The sequence below is a fragment of the Clarias gariepinus genome, chromosome 26, assembly GCF_024256425.1.
Source record: "Clarias gariepinus isolate MV-2021 ecotype Netherlands chromosome 26, CGAR_prim_01v2, whole genome shotgun sequence".
Lineage (NCBI taxonomy): Eukaryota > Metazoa > Chordata > Actinopteri > Siluriformes > Clariidae > Clarias > Clarias gariepinus.
The window spans coordinates 2,845,749-2,867,923 of record NC_071125.1 but is presented as its reverse complement, the minus strand read 5'-3'; the positions used below and the strand labels follow the sequence as shown (position 1 = coordinate 2,867,923).

Below are 22,175 nucleotides of genomic sequence, written 5' to 3'. Positions count from 1 at the left end.
TCTATTTGCTGTGCCACTGATCCCACTCTCCCTATTTTATTTAGGCTTGGGCATGTGCAGCATTATTTTTCTTTCCATCAGTATGTTTTTGTATATTTCTGAGTTCGGTGTCATCCTCCTATCTGTGGCTTTAGCTGAGCATCACAGTAGTGCTCATACTGAGACGTTAATCAAAATATTTCTGACACTCTGCTGTCTTTTGTCGCAGTGGTAGAAATTGATTGCCACATCATGTGTCTAAAATCAATGAGCTTAGTTTGTGACAAAAAGGTGTTATTTTTCTTTGAGGCAACAAAATGTGTAATTGTTTAAAATTATATCTTAAAAAATAGGGAGGATTCTGTTGAAGATGTTGGTTCTGTTTTTCCCGTCAAGGAGTTGCCACAGCGGACCCACACAGCTTGGCGCTGATTTTACACTCAACTTCCAGACGCAAGCCTTTTATTTGATACGGGCTTGGTCACGACTGCATCCAGTGGCTTGGGTTTGCATCGAGAGGGAATTGAACCCAGGCCTTCAGCATGGCAGGTGAGAAGCCTACCAACTGAGCCACCAATATGCAACCCTCCAATTTTAGCCAGGATTGGGCCCGGCATTGCATCCAGTGGCTGGGGTTTGGGCAGTGAACCCGGGCCTTTGGAATGGAAGGTGAGTACTGCTATCTAAGAATAATGCGCAACCTTGCCATTTTATCCGGGCTTGGGACTGGCATTGCATCTTGGGCATTGGGTAAGTATTAAACCCGGGGCCTTCAGCTTGGCACCTACAAATGAAGCAGCAATGCGCTACAGTACCTTCACCATTTTATCCGGGCTTGGGTCCGGGACTGCATTCAGTGGCTGGGGTTTGGGCATTAGGTGGGAATTAAACCTGGACCCTCGGCATTCCAATGCCACTGAGCCACCGATCCAAACTTTTAGGTTTAGGTAAGACTAATGCAGCAATTTGTTTTATTATTCTCCTCAATCAACCTCTAAAATGCTTTTTTGTTTTTTTTACGATAGCAGTGTGTGTTTTAGAGAGAGTGAGAGAGAAAGAGAGAGAGAGAGAGGGAGAGAGACGTCTGAGTTGCTTGTATAACCTATAGATGGCAGAAGACTCCATCCTAAGTCGCACATTTCACAGCACGCTTTCAGATCAGAACTCGATTTCCATTCTAAGCAGACTCCACAAATCCGCAGCTCGGGAAAGAGAGGAAAAGTTGCATGCTTATCACACGCACCGCTCCGACTTTCCGCTTTAACACACTTTCTCCATCCTCGGGATCCCGCGCGCTACGATCAGACCGTTGGAGCATATATATTTATATTTATTTTTTTTTCGGGGTGTGTATGTGTGTGCGCCTATGTATGCGTGTGAGTGTGTGTGTGCGTATTGAGCGCTGATTTAAGAGCAGCACCCACATGCTGTCGGGTGGTCGGATCGTGCCGAGGAGCTCCGGAGAGGTCTGTTCCCGCGACGGCCGCGATGGTCGCGTCCAGTGCCCGCGACTCCCGCACCGAGTCTCGCCGTAACGCTGCCGCCGCCACCGCCGCTCTCTGATCGCCGAGCACCAGCCTGGGTGTGTGTGTGCGTGCGTGAGTGAGTGAGTGAGTGTGTGTGTGAGAGAGAGTGTGTGTGTATATTTTTCCCAGTCAAGACGCTCCGACATGACAGACGCTCGCGGTGGATTTGTACTCCTTTCCGACGGAGGATGCGTCCGGTGCTCTCCGCGCGCGGACTCTTCTCGCGCCAAAGCGGCCAGGATCAAAGGCGGATTTGTCGTTTGGAGCGTCGTGTTTTCTTTGATGTGCACCCGCGCGCACGGTAAGCGCGCCACAAGAAAAAAAAGAAAAAAGAAAAAAAAAATAACCAGGGCGCTGATCTAACAGTCTAATAATCACATTTATTATTATTTTTTCTTATTTCGCGTTATTACGCAATCCATTCATATGGGGTTAATTAAAGCGAATACATTGAATGAAGGGAAATACACTCATTGCCTTTTTTTTTTAGTTTTTTTTTTTTAATATTATTTATCAGTTTGTAAAATGTTGCATTATTTCGCATTAAGTGATCTTATGCATCTGTGGAGTCATGTCTGCATAACGCATTAACACCTTCTTGGACCTGCTGGAGGCTGATGATGTTCATGATGCGCAGGGTTTTTTTTTTTTTTTTTTTTGCAGTGTTAAACAATTTCATCCAAATCCCAGCAGGGCTTTATTGCATTCAGAAGCAGGACCATAGTGATGATGTGGATGTGCTTTTCTCCAGCACGTCAGCGGTTAAATCGATCTCATTCTAAAGTTTTGCACTGAAAGGGGGATTTTATTTCATGATCACCCACACACACACACACACACACACGACTTTCTTTTTTTAAATAAACTTAGATGTATGTACAGGAGTGCAGTTTTGAAGGCGCAGGGATGAGAAGAGACACTTTGGTTGATAGTGATGGATAGATGATGCTGAGTGCACACGGTTTTGAGCGCGCACAGCTGTGGAGGTAAATTGTTGCGCACGCATGCGCAGACGCGTCTGCGTGACAACGCAGTCCACACAGAAGCATGAAATACGACCGTGTTCAGAAAGAGCTCAAACACTCAGTTTAACACTCCTGCTTTGCTCTCCATGTTTGTCCTTTCAAGCTTTTCAGCTTCTCATTAGTCTGTTGGGATACAGTATTGATTATTCATGGTGCATGTCTTTCGCCTTAACCTTGTTCATGCTGCATCATCTTTGTGACCTGCCATGTGAAGATCAGGGCAAGCTGTGCAGACAGGTTAATTATGCATACGGGGATAAATGCATGCATGTTGGTTCAAGTGCTTACTTTCTATCACGCTGGAAAACCCAACCCGTGCCATGTTTGCGAAGCGTTAGATGTGACTGTACTGTATTTGTGCATGCATGAGCAAGACCTCCAAATGGTGTTCACTTCAACATACAGTCATGCATTCAGCCTATAACGTGTACACTTGGATTATTCAGAATCCTGTTGGTTTAGTGGTTGGCACTGTTGCTTTGCACCTCCAGGGTCTGGGTTTGATTCCCTCTTTCGGGGGAATTTTGTATGCATGGATTTTGTATGTTCTCTCTGTGATTGGTGGGTTTCCTCTGGGTACTCTGGTCTCCTCCCATGGTCCACAGACATGTAGTTGGTGTTCCTGAATTGTTTGTAGTGTATGCATAAGTGTGTGAGTCTGTGTATATGTGCCCTGTGATGGATTGGCACCCTAGACGATGACTGAGTGAGAGAGAATCCATTATTTCTTGTCATCATGAACATACTGTATATGAGTTCAGTACGAGTTCTTTATTAATCCCAATGGGAAATTGTATTGTTACAGCAGCCAGTTCACATAATATACAACAAGTAAGCGGCAAACAAGAATTGCAAGAGTTGCAATGAGAGAGGAGGGAAAGGGGGGGAATGTTTACACTTAGGGTGCATTAATGAACACTATTAACAATTCAATGTGCATTAATGTATTTAATGTGCATTAAATTTTCTGTCATCAATTATCTGTCATGCACCTGTTTCTCACTGGTTCATGCCTTAAGCTGAATGAATTTTTTATGCTTGAATGATTCATAGGTCACTGTGTGGCTTAACAAACAAAAAACATTCCTCTTAAACTGAAAAATACTAGAAAGTCTGACTCTTTGGAAGCAAAATATGAAGAAAAATGGGGGAGAGGGGGCAGGAGTTTTGCTCAGGACTGTATGTGAACACATTTTGCAAAAAACAGCATATGTGAGTGTTTGTGAATGACATGGTAGGTTTTATATTCAATAGAGGAAGAGAGATAAATTTCCGTATGGCATACTTTCTTGCTTGCAGGGTGTAGGTGTTTTGACCACTTCCACATGATGTGACCTTGCTGTTAGTCATAAAGCACGGAATGGCACAGCTGAATAAGTAGTAGATCTGCCTGAATAGACCAGTAATCAGCGACAGGGCGGTGTGATGCAGAGTTAGTCATGAATTCATTATTTTGGAATAAAAGCATGAACTAAAGTGTTTTATTGCTTTCATAATTAAATCAAATTCGAGTTAAATTTGTTAATAAATTATTTACTAGTATGTATCAGATGATCATTACGGCACAGTGAAATCCTTTTTAAAATATGCCAGTTTGAAGTTCAGAGCGCAGAGTCTGCCACTGGAGCGAAAGGTTAAGGGGCCGCGCTCAAGGGCCAAACAGTTGGCAGGTTGATGGTGCTGGGGCTTGAACTCTTGACCTCCTGTTCAGTATCCTTAACTGTTTAAGCCATGAGTCACTTTAGTAGTCTAGTCATGTGTATGTAAATAAATAAATGTTATTTATTATAATATTTTGGCCTTTTATCAGGAGCTACAAGCTTCTTATGCTGGAGAACTCACTAGGTTCAAGCTGAGATCATGAGTAGGTTGCTTGTGCAGATGTTAAATAGGTGTATACCTCTTAAATCTCAATTCTAAAATAAGAAGGTTTATACTTGTGGATTTTGATTTTCAATATTGCATAAAAAAGTCATAAATATTGGCCCCCCTGTGTATGCTTTATAAAAGCCTGGGGTGTATGGAACCCCACTTGTTCAAGTTTGTGTTTGAGAATGAAATTGAATCAAATCATAAATCGAATCAAATCATTACCCTATCATTACCCCCCTACCTTAGACCAATCAGAATTGAGAATTTTCGTGGTATGATGCTATGAGTTCCGCCTCTTTTGCTGAAGATATCGCTCACAGCCCACCCAGTAAAGACTGTAACCCTCCACGAAATACATCTCCAAGTGTCAATTACAGTGGAAAAACTGTAATTAATATTCTCGTCCAAGAAGGCTGCCTGTATGGAATGATTTAAAGTGTAAAATGAAAAATAAATTCAATTATAACTGATGTTCATACAAGTACGGTGCACTTTATCATCGTCATATCACAATTACTCAGAAGGCAAACCACAGAGCGTGTAGAATTTCACACCTTTCATTAACGTTCGCATTGAAATCCTGTTAAAGTTCCAATAAACCAAATATTAATTCCGAGCTAAACAACATCTGTCACTGTACTTTGTCGGAGCAGCTTTGAAAATTGGACAATCCCCGTGCCAACTTTCAATTTAAAAGCGCCTGTTCTCTGACCCCAAAAACGTTGGATGCAACATATGAATATGTTAAAACAGATGGATGAGGCATGCTGATGAGGAGGAAAACAAATCGGTGGAGTGTGAAGAGTGAGACTGAAAATAAAGACAAAAGATACTTTATATTCCCAAGTTGGACTAAAAGTTAGACTAATTAAACGCAACACGTAATCGTATACAGTCTATTCTATATACACAACAGTGCTTTGATCACAGATTGTATACAGTATATATATATATATATATATATATATATATGTAAAACATGTTTCTATAGCAACAACTCACTGATTACAGAAAAAAAAAAAAAATATACAGTATTGGATTAACTAAGAAATACATTTATTAAGACATATAAAGAAATTTATGTTTAGTTAATATTTACTTCCAACATTTTCGAGATTTGTGCGCCACATGTCCTCTCTCTGACGCCTTTAAACCTGTCAGTAGAACTCGCTATTGGCAGTCTGGGATTAATTTTTAATGCACAATGCAAAAAATGTTGAAAAAAGATGATAAGCATGCACTTGGTCGGTCTGTGGACCTGCCTCGCCTTTGTCTGTCATGGAGATGATGACTTTGGCATGATGTTCCTTCTGCTTCTGGATCAGCAGCCTGGGGACAAATTTGTTAGCAACATTTCTCATGTTCGAATCACACGTGAGGACCGCCTGGACTGTTCCGTATGACACACCGACAGAGGCAGCAATGTTGTGGATTGTTCTCCGACGATCATCTTCCACAAATTGCTGAATGGTTTGACATTTTCTGGGGTTGAGCTCGTTGAAGGTCTTCTTGATTTCTTGTCGTTTTCCAGTGATGTTCTTCTGCTCTTTAAGCGCGCATTGCAAATACTTATTGCAGCATCGCCGTAAACTTGCCGAATCATGTCAAACGTCAAATTTCATGTCATGTTTTTCATGTCAAATTTCAGATTTGCAGGGTTTCATGTAGAATTTCACGTACGCTCTCTGTTCTAACGTGCTGTCCATGATGAAATAACAGACGTGGTAACGCACGTGGTCAGAATAGTCCCAGTTGCACATCTCACAGATGTGTCTTTTGGCACGCTGACTTATGAAAGTCAGTTCTTCAGTCTTGTGCTGCCATCTTTTGGCGTGTTATAAAACTAGTCTTAAAACTTTTCAATACCACCTTGTATTAAAGGAGTCTCCAGTGTTCCTAGATATCACGACAAGATCGTACTGGCTGGTCCGTTATATACTGTAGGGAATGTAATTAAACATCCAAAACTGGTCCAAGTTGTAATTATTGATTGGACGATCATCAGTTGTAGTCGATCAGGTGTAATCCTGTGCATTTACTGTATGAAATAAAAGCTGATTAAATTAAATTGGTAAAAATTCCTACAAAATATTATGGTGCATGATTTTTTACTGCTGTGTTTTAGGAAAAATTATAAAAGTAAACCACTTACAGTACAAAGGAAAATCATATAATGAAGAGCGTAATATGCAAAATCTTTTATATGGTCTACAATTATGGTGTACTTCTGCATTGACAGCTGTGTCGTTGTTGTAACATACAGTGTAAACTCTGTAATAGATCCTTATGCGAGTAATTCTAGTTGCTGTACTTGTGTGTAATGTACTCTGTGTCCAGGATTTGTGAATGGTGTTGGGATCGATTTTCAGGAAACACAACAAGTGCAAGAAACATTGTCCTGTGTAGTTACACCGATTAGTAATCAATCATTGACTGGTTCACTTAAACTGGTGATCAATTATGGAAAGGTTACTGAATCCCATCACTAGTTGGAATGTCACATCAACATTGTTGATCATCGTGCCAAATGTACACAATTTCATATAATTCTCACTTCACCTTCAGTCGTCTCGCCCCTTAATAGATCTGCTAACACACACACACACACACACAGAAGTTTTTACAGAAGTTCTTTATACGATACTCTGTTTACTCGGGTTGTTTACTGGGGGTTACTATCGAGTTCGACTTGGACATGATTCACTCTGATGCAATACAAACAAGCGTAGGTGGATTTAGTGATAACTGTGTCGATCTTGATTTATATATAAATACATAATATGTTTCATGGTATATGATTAGATTAACAAACTGCTGTCAAAATGGAAGTGCTGCATTTAAATGTGAATGAATAAACAAACAAAGAAACAAAGAAATAAAGTTAAACTGAAGCCTGATTATAGCTTTGTATCAAATCAAATAGACATTTCTTAAAAAAAACATTTCTTGTATTGAAAAATCAGTTTAATTTAGCTTGTAATTATTTAACAAAAATAATAATAATTATATATAATCTGGATAATTATAAAATCCTGATAGAAGTCGAATCGGCACCTAGGTATCGTGATGATATTGTAGCGGATGGTCACTGGTGGTACTCATTCCTAATATACAGTAGGGAATGTTATCTAATAATAAATTATATCAATTTATAAATAAATGTTTAACTGAAGCTATGGTGGTACGGTGGCTTAGTGGTTAGAACTGTCGCCTCTAGGGTCCGGGTTCGATTCCTGCCCTGTTCGCCCTGTGCTTCATGGGTTTCCTCCAGGTACTCCGATTTCCTCTCACAATCCAAAGACATGCAAATTAGGTTAATTGGCGTTCCTAAATTGCCCGTAGTGTGTGAATGGTTGTGGGGTTTGAACCTGGGATCCTCCGAGCCGTAGTCCAATGCCTTAACCACTGAGCTACTCCTGGCCCACTGTATACAGGATTAAGTGGTACAGTATAGACGATGAGTGAGTGAATGAATTGAAGCTTGATGATAATTTTAAATTTCTTTGTATTTAAAAAAACTGTTTAGAATTGCAATATTTATAAAATCATGATACTAACAAAATCACAATAGAAGTATTGTATCAGCTGATCCACGGTGATTCCCATGTCTAATATACAGTAGTAAATATTCTCGATCATCAATAAATTCGACATTTGTACTTATTGATTGGCCAATCAAAGATGATTGTCTATATACAGTTGATAGCCCATGCATTTAAAATGACTGATTATGAAAATGGGAATATTAATCTGTGAAAATTCACAAAATTATACCATGATATTAACGATATTTCAACATCAATTATCGCGATGTTGGTATATCAGCTCTATTTGAACTCGGCACACTCATCAGGAGAAATTTGTTCCATGTTGAAATAAAGTTTTCTCAGTGTACTGTAAATTTCACATACAGTATGTACTGTATTCTTTTGCAAATCACCCAAACTCTGTCCTATTTTTCATTGTTATTGAATTACTTCTCCTCGCCTGGGATGTTAGTAAATCAGTAAAAGAAACTGTTCTGGGAGGAAATGTTTGGTAATGGAAACCCACTGCTAAAGGACCTGAACGTTGAAGGATTTAACCGTGCGTTACTCTCGAACATCTGCTGAACGTTGCATGCCACAAACCGAGCAGAAATGTTTGGGTGTGATTCCGCTTTAGAAGAATGATTGCAGCCGAGGAAGTAAAGGAGTGCCAACATTTACGGGTTGAGCCATAAATTAGCGTTTACGATCTTGGACCCTGCGCTGCTGCGATACAAGAGATACCGGAAAACGTTCAGCTTTTTGTCAGCCAAGTCAAAAAGGAAAAAAAAATGAATTAACCAAACAGAAAAGCAAAGTGTCATGATTTCATTATTATTTAGTTGAACTCATGTTGACGTCCTAGAGGCAAGGGATAATTACAAATCTTAATGTCGAATAAAAATGAAGCTTACATTTTAACCAAAACATAATATCAAATTTGGATCAGAGATCTGGAGCATTGCTTCTTTATAAACCCCACATGGATTTGATTAAAGAGATCCATTTATTTCTATGTTTATCAATTCTATTTATTTATGTGTGTATTTGTTTTAGTAATCCATTTGTTTGTTTGTTAAATAAAAAAAAACACATTAAGCAATTCCTAAAAAAGTTTTTTTTTCTATTTATTGACTTTTCCTTTTGTTTTTATGTATTTGTTTGCAGGTTTTTTTTTTTTTTTCTTTTTTTCTTTTTTATTAAAATTTTATTGAAGTAGTTTTGTATTTTTTAAAATACTAATTTTGTCAAATAACAAATTTGTCGTTTTATCAAATAACTGATATATTGGTTTCATGATCTATCTATCTATCTATCTATCTATCTATCTATCTATCTATCTATCTATCTCTTTTTTATAAAAAATATTGATTTAAGTTTGTTTTTGTTTGTTTTTGTTTGTTTTTTATTTTTCTTTCGTGACTATTTTTTTATTTTTGTAATTATGTATAGGTTTGTTGTCTTGTTAGTTGGTTAGTTCATTCATTCATTCCTTTATTCCTTCACCGTAGAAACAACTAAAGATGAACTCGTTTCTCACACCTGCATGTTATAAATCAACAGAAAAGCAGAAATCTTTGGCTTTGCATTAGTTTGGTTGGAGAGGTTTCTGTAGCGGACTCGGCCAGGAGGAAGCGATGTGATGAATGAAGAGCAGGAATGAGACGAGACTTATCTAGCATGACGAGATCGTGTGAAAACATTCTTGAGCAGAGACGGAGTCTGCAGGATGAGGTGGACGGGGTTATTTTCTCGACAGCAGCGATGTGGATGTATTGATGGAAGGCTGGAGCATCAGACAGTGTTTTGCAGGCAGATCAATTCCACCTTGTTAGAATTCAGCCTCAGGTCCAACGTCCAGGCTGAGCCATCATCTCAGGATTCGCATGCAGTTTGGATGAAGGTGAAGAGCCAGAGCTGAGTGATATGATGCTTATATACATGGAATAATTACACATGTGCTTGTGTATATAATCATAACAGGATACAATAGTTATGTGAACTATCACAAGTGCTTTACGAGGGACGTTCAAGTGAATCCGGGGATCTCATAAGTCATAAAAGTGACTTCACATGTCATTTACAGAAGACTTCAAGCACAGTGCGGTGAGGAGACTCGAACATTTCAATGATGCGGAGATTTTAAATGACGCTGCTGTGAACATTCAGCGAGTGGAACACCTGATCCTTGAAAATCGATGGATAAATTGTTATCAGCCAGCTTGCGGAAGAGACGGCGCTGTGTGTGTGAACTGTACACTCGATCATTTATCAACACCACTTGCACGTTACTGGAACGCGGCTGTGTGTTACTGCCACACCCCGGTACAGTCCTGACCTGGGCTTCCTTTCATGTCTGCACAGTTCGTTAGGAAAATAAATCATCACCCTGAATATCATGTGTCAGTGTAACGAGTAGGGTTGTTTTTGCCATATTGTGATTCCTGTAGGGAAAGAAAAGAACACTTTATTTTGTTTCATAACTTCTAACTAATTCATTTACTTCTAACTAATTTATTGACTGATTTATAGATTTTTTTGTGTGTGTTTTATTGGTTTATTTGTTTTTAGGTTTGGTTTTTATTATTAATATAAGAATGTGTAACACAAACATGTCCAAATGTAATAATAATAATAATAATAATAATAATAATAATAATAAAAATTTCTCTTTTTCTTTATTTAGTTGTTTGTTTGTAGTTTTTTATGCCTTTCTTGTTTATTCATATTCATTTGTTGATCAGATGTCTTCCTTTCTTTTTGTATTCATTTCTTTAGCTGTTTTATCCTCTATCTTTGTTTATTACTTCATTGTTTGCGTTTAGGATCTATCTATCTATCTATCTATCTATCTATCTATCTATCTATCTATCAGTCTAAAATGTTTTGATAAAAAAACAATAGGCATTTTTTTCTTACTTCTTTCTTTCTTTCTTTCTTTCTTTCTTTCTTTCTTTCTTTTTTCCTTTCTATTACTGTAAGTGTCCTTAAACATTATTTCTCTTACATAATGCACTTGGCAAAGAAGAAAAGAAAAAGCATTTTATAAAACATTAAATGACATTTATGAGATTAAAGCTGTCTACAGTACCTTTACACACACACACACACACACACACACACACACACACATCATTCTGAATAGTCAGTTATTTCTGTTACAATTGACTTAGCTGAATACAAGATGCACTTTTTTGCTAAAAGTTGGTGTATTTGAGCATCACACTCATTGGTGTTTCTTGAACATCCAATTCCATTTCCTCTTTAACGCCCTCCACTCTTCGGGGGGGTTTTCCCACTAGATTTTGGAGCATGACTATGGCTTTGTGGTTTTTCAGCTACTAGAGCATTGATGAGCTCAGGTACAGGTGTTAGGATGTCAGGGCTCGTATTCACTAAGCATCTCAGAATTCCCTCGGAGAGCTCCTATCTTAGCTTAAAAAGTCCTAGCTGGAAGTCCTAGACTAAAAGTAATTTTAGGAAACTTCTCAGAGCAACTCAGAGCAATTCAAAGACTGTGATTGGTTAATAAAAAATCTGTAAAGTTCTTTAAATGAGCTTTTTGTGAAAATAGAATTTATGATAATAGAATAGACAGTGAAATCATTGAAGTTAATTAAAACAGCAATATGTTGGAAATCTGTCTACTTTTGAAGCAACCAATTTCAACGCAGCAGTTACTATATTTAAGTTCTCACATTTATGTACTAAACTGATTTTATTACTTTTAATCCATTTTAGATTAATGGGAGCAAAATGACTCAGGTTTTACCAGTTTACATGATCACAGGACAGTTTATTTAAGTTGCACTTTTGGATGGTGTGTAGTCAAAAATCCAAGAGAGATGGGAGGAAGTAAAAGAACAAGAAAAGCAAATTGGACAGAAGAGCAGTGTTTACTTTTAGCTTCACGTTCCGTGTTATTAAAGGGGAATATTCCTTCTTTCCGCTCTTTTGTCCTCCGCTATCGAAACTCTTAAGCCTCTTAACAGTCCTCCTCTCTACTCTTAATTTTTACCTTAGAGCCGTTTTTAGGTCTAAGATGTTTTATAAACTATTACTAAGATTTAGTCCTAAATTTAAGAAGAAATTCTAAGAAACTGTCATAATTCTAAGAATTTTCCTAGAATTTCATCACTAGGAGCAACTTTTAGGCTTAAGAAGCCTGTGAATACGCGTCCAGGTGTTCCGTTACATTGAGTTCAGTAAGCACTGGGTGTGTGTGCAGGATCCTCGAGTTTTTCCACTCCAACCGTAACACACACAACGTGTTCATGGAGCTGGCATTGTGTTTGAGTGTGTAAATGGAAGAAAACTCAACACATTTGAATAACTCACCTTCCCGATCCGTTGCAGGTCTCCTTTCTGATTTTAACATCGTTTGCAATTTCCTTCTTTAAAATGCACCATGATGTCCGGACGTGGGTTCGAGCACTAAGCAGATATGACTTTGAAATTATTTCCAATATCGAAGGCTCATCCTTGTCTAAACAAACAGCGCTGGAAGTATATCCCCCGCTGATGCATTTTTAATAAGCCGCGCTCTCGCTTAGAAATTTGGGCAGTGAGTAACTGGAGGGAAGCCAAAAAATAACTTTTCATGAGATTTGATTTTATTGATTGGCAGCTGCTTTGTTGCCTTTGCTCCTGGCTCCGTCTAATGATTGCAACCCTCTTGCTTTGGTTTTTATTTTCCACCGTAGCTCAGATTGCTCACATTCTTTTCTCGTTCGGATTAACTTCTCCGTGAGGACGTACTTATTTCCCAATTCGCACTAACACACATCATTCTTCTGATTTATTATTTTTTTTGTTGTTGTTGTTTCTTCAGATTTGCGCTAATTGAGTTAAATGAGCGGTGTCCCAGACGTTCCTGAGTAGCCGTGCCGTCTTTATTTCTGTCTTTGCTGCTTTCTTTAGCCCAGATGCCAGCATGCCGCTGCTGTGTTGCTGTGCCGTGATAATCAGCGACTCATCGAGCGTAAATGAAGTATGTGAAATGCTCGCTCATTTCCTAGTTCTCAGCGCTGTGGAGGGTCTTTTTTTATTTTTTGGGGAAAACAAAATCAATTCTAATTGTAACTTTCACACTAGTGACGTGTTGAGTGCGTGCTGTTATAGGAAGATAATCATGATGGTGAAGAGGAGTAACAGTTACCAACCCACGTCGATTCTTTTCCACTAACATCACACACTGATGTTTTATTTGTCGAATACCTCGTGTACGATTCCCTGTGTATTAAATTTATTTATTAGTTAATATAGAAGCAGTAGCGTGCATAAATAAAAATGAAGACCGTCAAGTCCCCACTGTGTCCAGAAAGTTTCAAAGTATAACCAAGGACAACTCAGTCAGTATGGGATAAAATCGGCACCTCAACCTGTTGTTGCTTCTTGCTCACTTGCAGGTGCATGAAGGGGCGGAGCCGCGAGGTCGGGCCGGCTGGCGATTATTAAGGTTGAGGGTTCTCCATGTACCTGCTGGGCACTGCCCCCGGACCTGCACGTGTACACCTTCACTCCTTTCTTCTCCCTCCTTTAATCCTCCCCTTACCTGTTTTTTCTAAATAATATGACCCTTTATTCCCATAAGACCTCACCTCCTGTCTGTGGTGCCACCCGGGTAAAATAAATAAATAAATAAAAGCTTAATTTAACTTAAAGATCGAACCCATTACAGTTACGCTGTTACCAAGTCAATGCCGTCTTTACTAGGTCCTTATTAAGTTCTTCCTGCGTCTTGCTCCGACCGCGTCCTCACCAGGCTTTTTTGACAACATGTACCCATACTGGTTTCTTCTGTGCTCCTGACAAGTTGTACAAGTTCTTACTGCCTCCAAACATTTTTTTTACAGACGTACTGTAGGTCGGACATAAAAAGCCTCAAAACAATTTCTGACCAGTTGGAATGGAGAGTTTAAACAGCACTGTGATGTAAAATGAGATAAAACCGCCTTGGATGAAGGTACTGGGATTCAAACCTCATAACCTTCTGATTAGAATTTGAACCACTGAGCTATATGATATCACTATGCAAGCTCACAAAGGTTTGTTATTATTATTATTATTATTACTATTATTATTATTATCTTTATGCTGCTTCATTTCATCCTGTTTCAACAATCCAAGCAACTGTACGTCTTTACTGTCATTGTGACCTGTTTGAATCCTGTTTAAATGACAGTCCTGGATTGTCAACCTGCCCATAAACAGGCCTCTCTTCCCCGAGACTAATGGTTTACAAGAGTTGATTATGTGCTCCTCTGGCTCTTGATTATGAACCCAACAAGCACGAGGTGACGGCGCTGCGCTGAGCTCCATTCATCCGTAAAAAAAAAAAAAGCGAACACACACACACAATGGGGCGCTTGACCTTTCAGAGTAAACACAGGTTATTGAGAGAGAACGAGTGTGATGGTGAGATTATTACAGCCATAACGCCACTGCGGTGATTATCACTTTACTGGTTAAGGTAATTGCAGATGGAATTTTCACAGCGTGAACTTTTCATTGTCCAGTAGTGAAAAATCCTACAAATGAGTCTCGGTGCTAGGGAAATGAACACATCTGATGAAACCAGTGCGGTTTGATTGTTGTTGATTGTTGATGGTGGGAGAGTCAAACCCGCTCTGTACAGTAAATTATCCTCCAGCGGGTCGTGAAGACTTTCAGTGAGGTTGCAATCAGAATGAAATGACTGAAGAGAAAATGATTCCTTGTGCTCCCAGAAACAGAGTTCTGGAATATGGCCGTGGTGCCATCAGAGAAGAAAGACCCAACTCCGTAGATGTGATAACCTGGTCATTCAGTACATTCGGGTCATCATATTATGGTCACGTAATGATGCCGGGCCTAGACCTGAGAGACCCCAGGTCATAACACTGCCTCCAGGAGCTTATACACTGGACACTTTGCATGATGGGTAAATCGCTTCATGTGCTTCCCTTCTTAACCCTGATCCGCCCATCACTCTTCAGACCACATGACCTTTTTCCATCGCTCCAAAGTCCAACCTTTATGCAACCTTTATCTCCTTAGTTGTTGTCTTTGCTTCTTGGAAGAAAATAATCTGACGCTTCTGAAGCACAGTTTCATCTTCCAACTTTTAGAACGGATCAAAAGGATATTCGAATTTCTTCTAATAAGTATTTACTTAGTTAAATCATATTGGTGATTATTTTTTTGGTCATGCAGTGTGTTGTGCTGTTTTAGACAAATAATCAATAATAGCGTGTTGAAGCGGACTTACTTTAACTACCCCTTAGAGTCCAATACCAACAATGATTTACCAACTTGAACCTTGATATAAATAATTACATGCACTGCAAGCGGATAAAGCACCAGTTAATTGCATTACGTTTCTTAGGAATAGTGGCAATAGTTTACACACCCTCCCATGATTTTAAAGGTTGAGAACTGTAACTCTACTTGTAAAATTAATCAGGACATAAAAGTTTATTTGATATAAATAAAAACAGTGTCATTGTGTAACTACAGTATGTAATTAAGTATGGCCGGGAGGTTTTGGTGTGAGGAATAAGTTTGCACTGTGTGGAAAGGCATAGGGGTCAAAAAGAGGGTGGACGTGACAATTACTAGTTCCATTCATCTTCCATTATTGAAGAATAATTGCACCATTCTGAATACAAACCACTAATTAGCTTTGCAGGGTAGAAATAATTGAAAGTGGTGGGTCCTGGATGAGCGTGCATCTCCGACCTGTTTCATTATTCATGCGTAATTGAGTTGTTGCAAATATTTACAATTTAAATATTAAGTAAACATATTGAATGTGGGATAAAAACACGTCCTGTATTTAAGTGAAAAATGAAAGATGGCTGGGGTAAATAACAGACTGCGCTGGAGCCTGAAGCGCCGCATTACCGCATGAGCCCTGCAAAGAAGATAAATGCACTGGGAGAGTGTGTGTGCGGTTTTAACGAGTCGTGATGTCTACGTTCTGCAGCGTTTTCTTCCATTTCATCATGTTTATTCCTTTCTGGAGCATTTTTGCAGGGATTGGATCGCAATCTAAATGGCTTTATTCACCTGAGTTTGGTTAACGTGGTGTGTAGCACCTGAGATCTGAGATCGTGCTGGCTCGAGCTCATTGCACGTACTGTATCTGTGGACTGACTGCCCGACCGACCGACCGACTGACTGACTCAGGCCCAAATTTCTTCTTAGACGGTCGTTGTTTATCAGTCCAGCAGAAGGTTTATGCCTGACAGTAAAGCCACAGCATATCTGTACTAGACAGGAAATCTCGTTCTTAATTGGCTGTGATTGTGCATTATCAGTCCGGTAACGGCGTCTGATTTAATGTTCCTGAAGATGGGCTGAGAGATTCTCTAATGATTCAAGTGCCCTCGCTTATCTTTTACTCAGACTAATGTGCTTTTCTTTCACTTTTTCCCCTCCCAATGTCACCATCATTGACTTTTATGGTTTTTAAGATTTGTCGGAATGACTTTACTTCGCAGACCAAATTCAGGTTCCAATTCTAATTTTATTTTGTCACGTGCCATACGCAGTGAAATGCTTCTATGACTGTGAGCTAAACGAAAAAGATTCCACTACAATGAAAAAAAAAATGCACTAAAGACTATAATAAAATTTTAATTAAAATTAAATAAAATATTCAAATTTTAGGCTGAAATATATACAAATTAGCAAATTTATAAAGTTACAAAATGAAATAAAATCAAGGAACGTCTGTAGTCCAACCAGGGACCATGGGAGCCAATGGTGACCGTTGTATTTATTCACTTCTTAATTCCGCCAAAAACTTAATATTTAAATGGACAAATGTGTAAAACAAACGGAGCCTAGATTGTTGGTTAGAACGCGCCTACAGTACTTTCCTTAGTTACCACTAGCTAGCTTTGCTTTAGACTTAGCTTAGCTGAAATGCTAATATGGCTGACCTTACTTAATATGCTAACATTACTTTGTAATTGATTGAACTTCATCATCCAAAGCCTACGAGACGTCATCTCGTGTCAACTCCTACATTTATTGTGTTAAGTTAGACTACAATGGTCCCAGCTAGCCGGTTAGCTAAAGTGATGCATAGACGACAGCTAGTAGTTTGGCATTGCTGCTGTAAATCAAATAGACATACTTTTATAGCTTAATGTAATTTTAACTGATGAGTTACATACAAATTCATCCTTTTGTACAGTTGCTATAAATGCGAAAACTGACTCTGGAGACCAAAACTGGTTTTTGCACCAGGCTTTATTTCTGTTGCATAGATGAGCACTTTAACATCAGGGTCTATGAGCGTGGACGCTCGTCAGCAGCCAATCTAACCTAGTGGTTATTTAAGGAACTGCTATTTTTGGCACTTCCATGTTGGACTTATTTTTCAGAACCCGGAGCACTACAAGCCTAGTGCAGCTACCTGGAACTAGAAAAACTGTATATATTACCCAAAATGTGGTGGTTTAATGTGAGTTAATGGCGTTTGTAACATAGCAAAACACTGGAATGTTATGTTGGCAGCCGTCACCGTTCACTTTTTTCCGCCCTGCCTTCTGTATTTTTAAAAAATATAATTTTCATCCTAATGTTTTGCAAACTCTAGCTAGCTCTCTACCATCACATGATTGGAGAACGTTAAACTAGCATGTGGCTCCTCCAAGAAGAATGAAGCTAGCCATAACACAGTTTTTTTTTTAGCTTTGCCAGGCAGTTAAATGCTCAGTCAGAGCAAAGCGCTCCCTGTGCTAATGACACTATTTGTACTGATTACTTGTTTGTTTGCACTTATCCTTGATCCAAAGGCTTTCTTTGATTTGTCATTGCTACTTCATCAAAGATGGCAGACTTCAATCAATTTTCAGGTCAGGGCTTGAAGAGGAAAGGATTTAGGAATTTAGGTGGCTTCGATTAGTGTTTTGAGAAAGAGCAATTATTACCATTTCGTTCCTTCAGTCTTCATTTTGACTTGGAAATGGGAAAGTATATCTGAATCCATATATAGAAATGAGAGCAACTTTAAGACTTTGAAGCCAATTTTCAGTCATCAAAGACAAATAAGAAATCTTTGCCATTCATATTGTATATACAGGAATACTCTGTATATACATCTGTATATATCTGTATAGTGTGCCATAGAATTCGATTATATCTATATATATATCAGTAATACGAGTAATACAATAGATCAGATCGGACAGGTGCTGCAAATAAATCCAGAATAAACCAAAACAAGATCAAACTACTGTCTTCAGTGATATAGCATAAAACACCACATTTCATCTCTTGTTATTGTCTGGCATCATATCCATAACCTGTCACATGATCTGTCCCACTAGACCACAAGCACCTTGTACTTCAGTTGTCTTTAACATATTTGACATGACAGGCTTTTTTTTCGACTTCCTTCAACAAGCCTCGTCCTTGTAACAGAGACTAAAAGAGAGTGACAAGCATCTCGATGGAACAGTTTGGTGCAAAACGAGGTAAAACCAGGTAAAATAAAAAAGGGTTATGAGAAATATATATATATATATATATATACAGTAGACTGTTGATCGGCCACTCTATGAACGTGATAAGATCATGGCTTGACCTTTTTCTCCGCTTGAATGGCTTCAAAAGGCTAGCGTTTACACTTTGATTGATGCTGTTTCACGTAGGGAGGCACCTGCTGGTCAACTCCCGCGGTACAATCAGTGACGATCGACAGCGAACTTTAAATTGAAACAGTTGCAGAGTGTGCAGAATCTTTTTTTTAGCTGGATATTATGCAATGCTGAATAAAGAAGAAAGTGTCAATAAGGATATTGTTAACAGTCTTGCTTTGCGTGAAATCGTTTACTTAACATTTTTAAAGGTTACAATTTCAAGGTTCCACAGTATATTCCTAAGGATATCCCTGAGAAATGACATATGACACTTGAATCTGGGGAATTTTTGCAAAATTAAATAATTTTTATCTTTACTTCCATTGAGGGGGTACAATACAACATTCTATTTAAGCAATTTCCCTCTGGGCTTAATAAAGTTCTTAGAATCTTAAATCTCAAATTGGATTGGTCAGAAGATTCTTACAGCTCATTTTCTATAACAACAATCAAAAGTTTATATTAATGTTCTTTGCGAATACATTACAGCTTCTTAATCAATACCTTGCACCGAGACTTGAATGTGGGATGTTTTCTCTGAGCAAGTTTGCATTTAAAATTTTTGCATGTCTCTGGTTTTAACGCTTTAATATTTCAAAGTAAAGCAAAACTACAGAAACTCAATACTCAAGTTAAAATAGAAGTACTCACTAGAAGTAGAAGTACCACTTGAAATGTTTTACTTAAGTTGAAGCACTGACTATATAATCTAAAATGTACTTTAGGTTAAAAAAATACAAGTACACCACAAAGAAACTGATTTTTCTGGATATATAGTTACTAATAAACAGGATTTAAAAATAATTTTAAACACAATTAGTAAATGGCTGAAAGTTAATGCTGTTGATGTGTACAATGAATGAATGAATGTACAGGCCTAGTAAAGCTCGATAGCAACATGATCTGACATTAATTATGTGATTGGCAGGTAGCAGTGTTAGACTCTTTTATAACTTGGTTAGCTGAGCCAGCCAGAAGCTGCATTTTTTACCCTGTATAATTAAACATGGGGATACTGCAAGCATGCAGAATACAATAAGGTTTAAGGACATGGCAGAACGTTCTACTTATAGGCGTAGTAATTGGCATGAAACATAAACCAAATGCTTAGAAGTTCATAACTTTTTTACTTATTATGTTAGCTAGTTAGCTACAGTAAATCGCTTCTGATCTTACCTTGACAAGTGAGAAAATAGTTCAAATAATCCTGAGATTAAGGTGGGAATTCTGTGAAAAAAATTTTTTAGATTAAAGTCAGAATTCTGGGAAAATAGAATTCTGAGATCAATGTTGGATTTCTATGAAAACATCTAAATTTTAAGATCAAAGTCAGAATTCTGGGAAAAGTAACACTTTTTGAAATTAAAGTCAAATTTCTGAGATTGAAATCTGAATTTTGTGATTGAAGTCAGAATTCTAAGAAATAGAAAGTCTTAACTTTTCAGATTTTATTATTATTATTATTATTATTATTATTTTTATTGTTGTTGTTGTTATTATTATTTGCGACTAATCCTTTTCTGTAAGCTATATATCAAATATTAGAATTTATTATACTCATACATTATACATGAATTTTTTCAAGATGGCGCCGGTGAGGTCGGCTGCCGTCACGACTGCTCCGACCACCTTTTCTTTGTTTTTGTTCTTTAAGTTAGTTTACAGCGTTTTAAAACCGGCAAAATTACCACCATGGGGTACATTAGTTATGATAGAGACACTCTTGTTTCTATTGGTATACAATGTACTCACAATTCGACGTTTTTAACTCCGGATCCGAGCTGGCCGAGTGAGATCCTGAGGGACAACAAAGGACGCGACGCGAAGCGGCGGCCCCGAGGAAAACGAGCCGGCGTCAGGAACAGGCTGAGAGCCCGTGCACACCGCACACCTCTGCCTAGCATCCTGCTCGCCAACGTCCAGTCACTGGAAAACAAGCTCGATGACCTCAGGGCCAGGATAAAGTTCCAGAGAGACATTCGGGACTGCAATCTCCTCTGCTTCACCGAGACATGGCTGAACCCAGCGGTGCCGGACCACGCCATTCAGCCGGCCGAGTTCTTCTCGGTTCACCGCATGGACAGGACGCGGGACTCGGGGAAGTCAAGGGGAGGCGGCGTGTGTTTAATGGTGAACAGCAGCTGGTGCAACAGCGCGAGCGTTGTTCCTCTCACACGCTCCTGCACACCAAACCTGGAACTACTGTCCATCATGTGTCGTCCTTTTTACCTTCCTCGGGAGTTTACATCGGTCATAATCAGCGCCGTTTATATTCCACCACAAGCGGACACGGACACTGCCTTATGCGAGCTGCATGAGGCACTCACACAGCAACAAACACAACACCGGGACGCTGCGCTTATTGTGGCGGGGGACTTTAATAGTGCCAACCTCAAACGCGCAGCGCCAAACTTTTATCAGCATATCACCTGCCCCACCAGGGGCGAAAGGACACTGGACCACTGCTACACAACGGTCAAGGACGGCTACAAGGCACAATCTTGTCCACCGTTTGGTAAATCCGACCACGCCGCCATCTTCCTCATGCCAAAATACAAACAAAGGCTGAAACAGGAAGTTCCGGTTCAGAGGGAGGTCGCACGCTGGACGGACCAATCGGTGGCCGCGTTACAGGACGCACTCGATGACGCAGACTGGGACATGTTCAGAAACAGCTCCGATGGTGACGTCAGCGTGTTTACGGAAGCGGTTGTGGGATTCATCGGGAAATTAGCGGACGATACCGTAGAAAAAAAGACTATTAAAACGTTTCCCAACCAGAAGCCGTGGGTGGATAAAACCATCCGCGACGCTCTGAGATCTCGCACCGCTGCCTACAACACGGGACTCGCGTCGGGGGACATGGAACCGTACAAGGCTGCGTCATACAGCGTCCGGAAGGCGGTGAAAGAGGCGAAGCAGCGCTACGGGAGGAAACTAGAGTCACAGCTCCAACAGAGTGACTCTAGGAGCCTGTGGCAGGGATTGAGAACAATAACGGATTATAAAGCACCAACATCCGGTATGATAAACGCAGACGTGACTCTGGCAGATGAGCTGAACACTTTCTATGCTCGCTTCGAGGCTGCAGCTAAGGACGCTAGCGATGCTAATGCTAGCGGCGCTAACGGCTGCAGACAGGAAGTCACTGCCAGCACCGGAAGCGCGTTCATCATCACCGAGCATGACGTGAGGAGAGCCTTCAAGAGAGTGAACACCAGGAAAGCAGCAGGACCAGACGGCATCTCAGGCCGTCTCCTCAGAGCCTGCGCAGACCAGCTAGCACCTGTGTTCACTGAGATATTCAACATCTCTTTATCTCAGTCGGTGATCCCCACATGCTTCAAAGAGTCCATCATTGTTCCTGTCCCAAAGAAACCTCATCCTGCTTCACTCAATGACTATCGCCCTGTAGCCCTCACTTCAGTAGTGATGAAGTGCTTTGAACGCCTGGTCAGAGACTTCATCATCTCTTCACTACCAGACACACTCGACCCACTACAGTTCGCTTATCGTCCAAACCGTTCCACGGACGATGCAATCTCTCATCTCCTCAATACATCTCTCACTCACCTGGACACTCGGAGGGGGAATTATGTGAAAATGCTCTTC

The 22,175-nt window shown here is 39.6% G+C and overlaps 1 protein-coding gene across 1 annotated transcript in view; it reads left to right on the top strand.

The window, feature by feature from the left end:
- The first annotated feature begins 1,609 nt into the window (after positions 1 to 1,609).
- The window catches only part of csmd3a (CUB and Sushi multiple domains 3a), a 302,574-nt gene continuing 282,008 nt past the window's right edge, over positions 1,610 to 22,175 (top strand). The window contains exon 1 of the mRNA XM_053487612.1: positions 1,610 to 1,806. Within this exon, the coding sequence (XP_053343587.1) occupies positions 1,650 to 1,806 (157 nt within the window). The 5' untranslated portion in view covers positions 1,610 to 1,649. The remainder of the gene's footprint in view (positions 1,807 to 22,175) is intronic.